We start from the raw sequence: 10783 nt of genomic DNA on the forward strand, positions 1-10783 counted from the left end.
CCTATATTTAAAATGAACATTTACCATAAATTAAAGGTATTAAGTATTATTAGATATATTATTATAAAACATGCTTTAGTTAAGGAGTTATTGATACTTCAAGTGCAAAATGATGATATAAAACCTTGATAAAAATGCACTTTTAAGTATCAATCAGTTCTTTCTCTCTTTCTTTATATTTTTGTAATGTTTAAGTTTTGTTTTTATTAATCTCTTGTTTATGTCTTTCATTTCTTTTACTTAGTTAACTTATATCATACACTTATCTTGTTTATTTATGCTTCTCTTCTTCACTATTTTTAGCTAAATTTATTATATCAAGGTAAAAAGGTTACACTAATTATGTAAGAATAAGTATAATATAAACTAAACATGGACTTTAATGTTTGATACTAAAATATTTTGTATTTGTTATCTTGTTTATTTTTAATACTTTGTTTGTTAAATGGTTAATCTAGATTTATATTGTATTCTTGGAACAACAAGTACTTGGTACTTTCATAGCCCAACCGTATGGTATAACCGACACCTATGCTATGAAAATAACTTGATTTGTTGTTAACATAAGTTATAATTGTGAATACCTAATAATATTTATAAATATTAGTATTATTCGAATAAGATAACTAATGTGATCATGTTCACAATTTATAATTTGATTGGAACCTTCTTTGTGTGTGGTTTCCAATTGAGTAATAAAAAGAGTTTATATTATAGTTATTTGAAATATTATTAGTTGATCCTCTAATCTTGACATTTATTTTTATCATTGTTTAATCCTTACAATAATCTTACATCTTAAAGTCCTCTTTAACGTCTTCTTCTTCTTATTATTATTATTTGTTCTAGTGGTTCGACTCTAATTTTGCTGGGTTATTTATTACTTTGACACTTCTACATTTTTTATTATTATTATTATTATTATTATTATTATTATATAGTTAATCTTATTGTGGTTTGACCCGATCTTGTTGGGTTATTTTTTACTTCAACACTCCTACACTTGGGAAAAGATATCCATTTTTTAGTTGTATCAGTAGCCTTTGCAGTGCAATCCAATTATAATTTTTAGACATAAGAATCAATAAATACACTAAAAACAAAGCAAAACAAAACTATAATTATGATTTTGCAAGTAACAATGCAAATTTGTATAAATTATGGATGAAATAAAGACACGAAATAAAACAAAAGGGAAAATTAGTGAAAATAATTGCTTGACTCCTAAATAACCCAATTATCATAGAAACAAAAAGATTTGGATGAAAACAAATAGTAAAGATCATGTTTTGAAACTTGACATAAATGTCACATGTTATGCAATTTTTTTAGATACCATAATTGAAAACCAGACCAAACGATATCAGAATGACCTATAATTCAATATTTAGTATTCTAATAAAAAAACAATAAATATTAGTTTATAGGTCGCTCTTTTATGTTTAGGCACTCGAACCCCTTGTATGATCAATTGCGGCAGAATTCAATCTCAAATTAAAACCTCAAATAAACAATATCAAAATAAGCTCAAATTTAATAAATAGTTTGATATCACCCCCATTAGATAGAATATAAAGTTTCAATTGATTCTTAGGTAGTGTGCTTATAGTTCACTCAGAGTTGTTTTTTCATTGTAAAATTGAATCTCGAATTAAAACCTCGAGCAAAATTTATCAAAATAAGGCCAAATTTAATATATGATGCAATCTTACCCCTAATAGATAGAATATGAAGTTTCAATTGGTTCTGAGGTGGTTTGCTTATGATTCACTAAGAATTGTGTTTCTATGGCAAAATTGAATCAACCTTTAAATTTTATCTAGTCTTTTTTTCCTATACTATTGATATGATTAAAGACAGTAACAAGATGAAATATAACTCTCTCTCTTTTTTGCTTAGATTTCGTAGACACAAAGAACTAGAAGATGAATGACGTAAACATTAAAAAACTTAAAGCAACATTAAGAAAACGAGAATAACAGAAGGATATGACCTTATTTTAGAGCCTAGCTCTGATACTAACTGATGAGAACCTTATGATCACATGGTCACATAACCCACAATCAAGATTGAAATATGATCTTAGAAAGCTGAACTGGGTCTGATAGGAGTGTGACACAATAGAAACTTGCCTCAAGGCACCAATACTATTAGAATGAAGTCAAATGACACCACACAGTTAGTTAATATTTGAAAAGTCATATTCAATTCATTCAAGAACTAAAGAATACAAGAATCACTTACATGTTAAAACTAAAAAATTCAGAAGTTTTATTCATTAATAGTTGCCAAAATTTACATTACATGAATTTAAATAGTTCTTGAAAAATTAACCCTAATGAATCTACCCTAGTGGACTGATTTGGCTCAATTACAAAACTAACCCAAAAACCTTAAACTAAAAAGCCTATTACCTGATTCAAACAAACCTTGAATCCTAACTGAAAAAATGTATTAATTATGCCCAAACAAGCTTTGGTTTGTGGCCAACAAAATAAAATAAAGCCCATAATATTAAATTTATACTCTGTTGTGAGAAAAAGAGAAGGAAAAAAAATATTATAGAACTGATTCAGGGTTTATTTATAACTTTTCATTAGAAACTAAAAGAAAAGGTAACCACCATGTTGTTTCCAAGTTGTAGCAAGATTCTTTTGTTTCTTTTGTTGTGTTTTCTCTTCACCTAACAAGGAAATAAACAAAATAATAAATCCTAATACTTAAAGAAAATGATCAATGTTCTCATACATAATAGGAAGTTCAAAACTAATTAGGAATCCATAAAACACATAGAAACATCATAAACATAAGGCTGGTCGGAAAATTAGAAAATTGTCAGACTTGTTGTCGAAACCTCATGGCCCAAAAAAGGTTGGATTGGACCCCTCTTGCACATGGTTAAGATCTATGAAGGCCTCCTCTTGATACTCCAATAAACTTTCAAATCTGACTTGGTTGAAATCTTCAAAACCAATACATTCAATGCCTCTTCCAATGCCTTAGTCTTAGACCGAGTCCTTGGCCCATTAGAAACATGTAGTAGGGTCCTTGCTAGTGTTTGTGAGTTGATCCAATCTTATGTATCTGGATAATAACTAAACGTTATCTTAGAGCTCCTATCATGTCTTTTGGTCATGATATATTGACCTCATTTTGCTTATTTTAGTTTCTTTTGGTTATTAATAAATAATAAGGGTTTCTTTAGATTGCAAACACATGAGAGTTTGTTTTTGCCAAACTTGTTTTTGAAAGTATTAGTTTTTTTTTAAAAAAAAAATACTAATTGGTTCACATGCTATGTTATTGATTCATTTTATTTATCTAATAAAATATTTAAGTCACAAGCATGTTTTAAAAAAAAAATAAAGAGAAATTTAATAACTTGGGTTATAATCCCGACCAACTAAATAAACTAGTTTTATTTAAATAAGTTATTTAAATAAAGTGATCACAATAACATGGGGAAAAAAATTTCCAAGAGTAAAAAATAAGTTATTTACTTGATTGTATTTAATAAATTTATTTATTAAAATCAATTTGCAAAAGAAATCAACACACATATAAAATTTACTAAATAAAATAAAAGGAGAGAAATATTATGTAAGGCTATATATATTAAAAATAAAATAAATATTTAATTTATATAAAATATATAAAAAAATTACAAATGAATCATATTAACCTTAAAAAATTAAACACACACAATATAATTACAAAATAATTGCTATTTAAAAAGGTTAAAAAACTGAAAACAAAATCACAGAGACGAAGTATTGATTAAAATATAAATTTAAAAATTATTTTTAAAAAGACATAGAAAAAGGTATTACTAAAAAAATAAAAATTAATAAAAACAAGTAAAATAATGAGACCAAACATTGTGAGCTTGGTAAATAGGCCAAGCGTTTAGCCCGCTAAGAAAGGTCCTGCTCGCAGACCTACAAGTTCAAATCGATGCACACAGGCCTTTAATTTTTTAATTTAATGGGTGGACAATATATTCTTTGATAAAAAAAAAAACAAGATGACGAGTCGTTTATAATTTACCAGATTACGATCACTATGGAGATTGAAAAGACATGATTCTTGTTTTTTAACCTAAAAACTTATTTTCAACTCATTTATTTTACCTAAAATACCTAGAAAACATCGTTCCAACCTTGTTAAACTAATCCATGTCCTCCACAAACACAAAAAAATCTTCCCAAAACCCATAATCATCTCAAAACTAAAAAATCTTTTTGAGCTCAAATATGTTCTTTTTAGGCAATTTCAGGTAAAAAAAATATATAATCTTAACTCTCCTCATTATATAAAATTATTTTTTACAAAAATCAATTGTTTTAGCAGCAGAAATCATTTCCAACGAAAAATTTTTCTCTATATATTAGAATCCAACAACCCCCTCTCTCTCCTCCACCAAAATTGAACTTAAAAGAAAATAAAGTTTGGTATCAAAATTATATTTTTAAAAATGGGAGGGATCAATTACCTAATATCTTTAAAAAAGGGGGACTAAAATGAACCTTTAGAATAAATTTTAAAGTCACCACCTATTTTATTTGCTCTTTTCACTTAAGTACTCTATATTTTAATTTAGCCCTCCCTCCCAAAAAATACAATTAGGTGCTAACTTAAGTGCAAAAGGAATCAATTATGCCAAAAAAAAAAAAGTTTGATGATCAAATTAAAATTTTAAAAAAATCACTATTAAAATTCATAGTGATATGTGAGATGTGAGATGATAAATTGTAAAATAGCTATCAGTGATATGTGAGATGATAAATTGTAAAATAGCTATAGTAAAACCTCTATCTCTTTTATTTTATATTGTAATTAAATTGAAGTTTTTTAAATATTTTTTTATGATTTTAAAAACTACTTTTTAATATTTTTGTATGGTTTTAGAGAACTTCTATTTTTTCCTCAACTATAGAAGAAAAGATTGTTTAATTAACAAAATAGCCTTTTTTTTAAATTAAGTCCAACATATAATTACATTTCAAACCTAGATTTTATTGAAGATAAAATAATTTGATTTTCATTTACATAGATCTAATTTTCATTTAGTTTACGTACAGAAATCTTTCAATTTAACATCAAGTAATATCAAGAATAAAAAAACATTTTTTAATACTTTTTCAATATTTTTACCAAATAAAAAAACATTTTTTTAATACTTTTTCAATATTTTTACCAAAAACACCATACATCACAGAACTCAACCCACATACAAAGTGGGGGACCCACCTCTACAAACAGCTAATTGAAGTCCTTTTCTTCATTTCCTTTAATTTTGGGTTTATCTTCGAGAAGATACAGAACTTTTCTGTTGAAGTTACTGGTTACATAGCATGGCTACTCACAATTGTCCACGTGTGTATAGGCACATCCCACTCATCCAATCCAACACAAGGTGATCAAAGACGTCTTGTATTTGTCTCTTGCCATTTTACACAAGGTAATGAATTTCCCTTTTGCATGTTGAGGAAAATTGGGAATGGTTCGAGAACAAAGAAAAGATAGTTTTCTTTAATTATCTAACACTGCAATACTCTGGCTCCTCCAAAGTTTCCAAAACGACTCATGATTTGCTCTAATAACAAAATACTCGATACGTCAACATTTAACATGGCATGATTATCAAATCATACAAGCCAAGCTTATTAAACAACAGAAGAAAGCAAATATTTGAAATCTAGGCAAAAATTCTATTATTGTTTTAGAACCACTCTTCCAAAGAAAAGCATTGTGCTATGGGCGACAAAGCCTGCATACTTTTTACACATAAACTAGTCGTGCATATAAGTAATCATTATTTGCTGGGAGCTTGGTTCATTCTACACTGTTTGTTCATGCTTATTGTTGAAGCTTATAGTTCCAATGCGGAGTATGGAATGCTCAAGGCCATTCTTTGGCATAGCCAAGGCCTTTCTGGATCCGGGTCAATGAAACAATGCATCAGAAATTGATCTGCCTCTTCATCTATCAGTTCTCTTGACCATGTCACTCGTTTTGATGGGCAACTACCTGGCCCAAAGCACCTGCAATTTCAACTAAAGCAGTCACGCAATGCAAAAACATGTCTACCTATTAACTAGCATCATACACTGGAAGAAGTAAACAGAAAGCAGGTCATTAAAGGGTTTTTTATTTTTTATTTTTTATTTTTTGGGACAGATATCTAGCATGAGAATAAAATTAATTATTACATGATGGCAATTCTTCCTTCAAGAATAGTAAAAGTTCATCAAATATCAGGCAAAGCCAAAGGTTATTTGTCAGTCTTAGGCTTTCTTGAGAACATCTGCATATGGTTCATTAGATGAAAATTTTATTTAACGTTATTTGTCAAATCTCAAATTAATAGCAATCTGCCAAAAATCAAACGGTGCATGATGATGATTTAAACCAAAATACCTGTACTCATAAAAGCAAGCACTTCTCTCATTTTCTGCTTTACCCCAGTTGTTCCATCCTACATGTCTAATACAATGATCCATGTATGTGTATGCAAAGACCACTCTTCCAAAGGGTCCCCATGGGCGTCCAAGGTACATATATGAAGTCCCTCCATTACCAGTAATCACGCATCTGCATGAAAGTGATAATTAATTACAGCAGCACAAACCATCACAAGACAGAATACCAAAAGAACCAAGATATGTTCTCCTAGCCCGACATAACCCTACAAGAATAATGTATTAAAGGTGATGGTATTGGTATAAGCAAATTGTCCCAGCACAGTTTCAGTAGGCGAAAGTTACAGGGACTGCTATCTCATATAAGATGACAATTACAGAGTAATAAAACCAAGTTTCTGAGACACAAGGTCATATGACATGGGCTGAAAATCAAATATTCTGAGTGAATGAAGAAAGTGATGAAAAATCAGAGGACTCTGATTTTGCATCTGATGTGTGTGTGTGTGTGTGTGTAACCATTTTGAGAGGACTCTGATTTTGCATCTGATACGTGTGTGTGTGTGTGTGTGTGTGTGTGTGTGTGTGTGTAACCATTTTCCATCTTTAATCAGAAATAACAGATTAAATAACTGTACAATTCTACTTCAGCAATGAATCACATAGTTTATGACTTCAAAGCCCAGTATTTGGAATGAACGCAGGATATCAAAAACAAAGGAAAGTCTCCTCAATAAACATTGACAATGTCATTAACCTGGACTTATAGAAACACCAGATATAAGTAGTGAATGTTACATAACTATAGATTTAATTGGAGAAACATACCAAAAACATGAATGCTAACTGCATAATACAACAAAACCAGGTAACTTCTACCTTACATGCTGCAATACTACTTAGGAATAAACTACATGGTCAACTTAATATAAAATGAAGAACAAACATGAAATGTTTGGAAGGAAAAAAAAAAGAGCGATGTAATGGGAGAAAAATGAGCACAGATTCCTTTTTCCACTACATTACATTGCATTGCATTACATCCATCCAGAGTGAAAAAGGTATTGACATGGTTGTTGGAAGTAGTACTAGAAGAATGACAACTTTCTCTTTGGAAGACAACCTACATTGGAAATCTGACAATTAATAACTATAGGTACCTTGTTGTTCTAAAAGATGTAAAAATGAGGAGGTTTTAAAGTCAGGACACTTCAAAATTGTCCTCCAAAGGATATTTAAAAATGTCCTCAAGAGGCTCCTTGTACAATTCTGTAAACATACAGAAATCAACAATTTAATTTCCAACTAATCTATTTGGTGTCCACTCTATAAGTCTAGGATCATGATCCATCTCTGGATAAGACGCAAATTTCCTATGTGTATCAACATCATGCTATAGAAATCTCAATAACTATAGGGATAAGGACTGCAGCTCGATGCCAATAATGCACCAAAACTATTCTCTTTGGGTTAGGGAGCAGATATGAAAACTGTAAGGACCTGTACAGAGTTTTTGTAATTGATAGAGTTTAAAATGCCAGCAAATTTTCATCACATAGAAATTCATGTTGATTCATATTGAAAAAGCTATCAGACAGCTTATAAATATTATTTAGTCAGTACAACGCCATCCAACTTCTCCAGAAAAAAGATGCTAACATTGCAAAAACCTGGACTGAGAACTTAATGGGAGGCAGGAACAATTGAAAATAAAGGTGAAAGCCAATAAAAACACACCTCAAAAAGACATAACCAGTTGACTCCTGAGAAGATTTTCTGCTTTGAGCAGTTATAAAACCTGCTGACTTGCAGTGAATATGACAATGTTCCAAGAGAGCAGTGCTGTTCCCAAAGATAAAGTCCACACTTCCTTCAATGTAGCAATCTTTCAAATACTGCTTCCCATAATGCAAATAGAGAGTATCCTACAAAATGAAAATACATGAACAGGTGCTTTTGGGTTTGTGTACATCCAATACCTCCTCCTATAGTTCAGAAACCCAATAATACACTTGCAGGATACCAAAGCATACAAACTGGCTCAATTATTGACTCACAAATTGTTAGCCTTAGCCATCAGAATCCTAGAGAATCAATAGAACAGTGAGTTCATCCATTTTATTATGTACTTCCCACTTATCAGAACACGCCCATTCTTAGATGTTTCAAACCAATTAATGATGTTTTCCAATTTGAGCATAGCTCGAATAACATGCCCACAATTTATCAATGACTAGTAAATATGTGCACAAGCAATTTTGATTAACGATGTAGTATTATAATTGGCATTTCCCTCCCATTAAGTTTTCATATGAAGTGCAGTTTACCAATAGAGATAAGTATCCATTGTCACTGTATTTACCATCCTATAAAATTAACATATTTGGAGGGTAAATGAAATTCTTAATAATCTATGATATAAATAAACATGAATGATGAAGTAAATGATCCATGAAACACACCAAATGTGACAGTTAATATACCTGCCAGCCAAGGAACCGGCAATTATAGAATGCGCACCGATCAGCAGTCACCCTAATTGCCACAGCTTGGCCTGAACCCTGGATACAAGTATATAAAAAACACAGATCAATAGCTTCAAATCATTTATTAAACAATTCAAAATGTTTCACTTTAAACAACATAGAAAACACCTCAAATCATACTTTTTGACACAACCAGTGGCTAAAAGAAAAGAATTCTTAAGTACCATATTCACACCCAATGCTCATACAATTTAAACTTCAATTTCAAAATATGCACAGAATAAAAAAAAATCATTTTTTCAACAAAACAAATGAATAATGAAAAAAAATCAAAATTACACATCACACCAATGAATTTGTCACAACCTAACTCAGCTAAGGATGGAGAAGGGTTTGAGGAGATGACTGTTGGAAAATTTAAAAGCAATGGGAACATTGTGTGAAACGATGCATCTCATTTAATCACCTGTGCACACCATTTCAATCACTTCTCACGCTGCATTTTGATTAAGCTGTTTTGCTATCTTTCAGTTTATGTAGCCAAGAGTGGCCAATAAGGAAAGCAGAGCAATTCCCTCTAGAAGAAATGGATGTTGTATTTAGTTTGGTATTGTAACAGATTGAGTAATAATCATGATGAATAAATTACAATGAGGAGGTTGTTATGAGAGTTGCTCATCACGCCTGCTGTTCTTTAAGAAATACATCCATTAGCTAACTTTCTATTCCTACATTCCAGTATTCCTGTTATTCAACTCTGGCTTCTTTTTGTCTGGGAACTTTACAAAATTGAATTCGTAACATAATTTACCGTACTTCCTAGTATAAAAACAGAAATTCCCAACACCTCAAACACAGTAAGAACCCAAAAATCTTCTTCTATCACAAGAAGCCACCACAAAATTGACAACAAAAAAGGAAGCGACCTTGTTAAGCACAAAGATTAGTCCACATTACCTCAGGAGAAGAGTTTTCAAAAGTGACATTCTCAGCAATAAAATCCTCTCCTTCCACTATCACAGTCCCACACCCAAACGTCCCAGTTCCAATGACCCTCGAAGCCTGCAGCCCAAAAACCCAACATCAAGTACCTCCAAACACACGTTTCAAAAACCCAGATGAGCAAGCTAGAAATCACAGAAAATAGGCGCACCTGGTGATGATCAATGTTGGCAGAAGTGTTGTTCCAAGTCAAGATAGTGTCTTCAGGTCTTAAACCCGCAAGAGTTATGAGATTCTTTGTCTTCGGCACGTACACGGGCTGCCTGTAAACCCCAGGTGGCACACGAATCACAGTTCTACACGTGTTGCAGAGTGGCACCGCATCTACGGCTTCCTGCACCGTCGTAAAGTCTCCACTCCCGTCTTGTGCCACCGTCACCACTCGACTAGCCATTGATTAATCCTATAGAAGTCTCTTTCTCTATGTGAAATGGCGATGAGATCGATTTGAGGAAAGGAAAAGAATTAACAGAATATTGGGATTTGTTCGTTTGTTTTAGTACTTTTTTAGTTTTAGTTTTTAATGTTAGATCCTGGCCTCCACAAAGCAGTGGGTCGGATTAAAAAAAAAAAACTGTAGATAAAATAAAATAAAGGCATTACTAACATATTTATTGGGAGAAAAATAATCACTCATTCACCGCGTAAACATAGAACCGAATAAAGTACGATCTTGAGAAGTAAAACACCTCCGTATATAAATATTAAAAATATTGTTGAGGTTCAGATGAAGTTTTTAAATTTTAGGGTTAAAATTATAAAAAAGATGAAATTAATAATGAATTTTGATAAATATTAGAAAAATTTAAAATAAATATAATTTGAGAATAAAAAAATTAATTTTAAGCAGTGATAAAAAGATAAAAAATAAAA

The 10783-nt window shown here is 30.9% G+C and overlaps 1 protein-coding gene across 1 annotated transcript; it reads right to left on the reverse strand.

Moving 5' to 3' along the window:
- Positions 1 to 5561: 5561 nt before the first annotated feature.
- LOC105118816 (pectinesterase 31-like) lies at positions 5562 to 10437 on the reverse strand. Its single transcript, XM_011016858.1, has 6 exons — positions 10062 to 10437; positions 9866 to 9970; positions 8906 to 8983; positions 8160 to 8347; positions 6421 to 6594; positions 5562 to 6044 (listed from the first exon to the last, which is right to left on the reverse strand). Exons 1-6 carry the CDS (start codon positions 10302 to 10304, stop codon positions 5873 to 5875), a joined length of 960 nt encoding a protein of 319 aa, XP_011015160.1. The 5' UTR covers positions 10305 to 10437; the 3' UTR covers positions 5562 to 5872.
- Positions 10438 to 10783: the final 346 nt, after the last annotated feature.

Source organism: Populus euphratica, unplaced genomic scaffold (assembly GCF_000495115.2).
Source record: "Populus euphratica unplaced genomic scaffold, PopEup_1.0 scaffold2251.1, whole genome shotgun sequence".
Lineage (NCBI taxonomy): Eukaryota > Viridiplantae > Streptophyta > Magnoliopsida > Malpighiales > Salicaceae > Populus > Populus euphratica.

Bases quoted from the DNA above. Each gene is read 5' to 3' on its own strand.
- LOC105118816 (XM_011016858.1), bottom strand. From the start codon at position 10,304: ATGGCTAGTCGAGTGGTGACGGTGGCACAAGACGGGAGTGGAGACTTT. The intron at 8,984-9,865 runs GTAATGTGGACT...ACTTGTATCCAG, and splicing joins TTGAAAACTCTTCTCCTGAG to GGTTCAGGCCAAGCTGTGGC. The intron at 6,595-8,159 runs GTGTGTTTTTAT...ACTTTCATGCAG, and splicing joins ACTGGTTATGTCTTTTTGAG to ATGCGTGATTACTGGTAATG.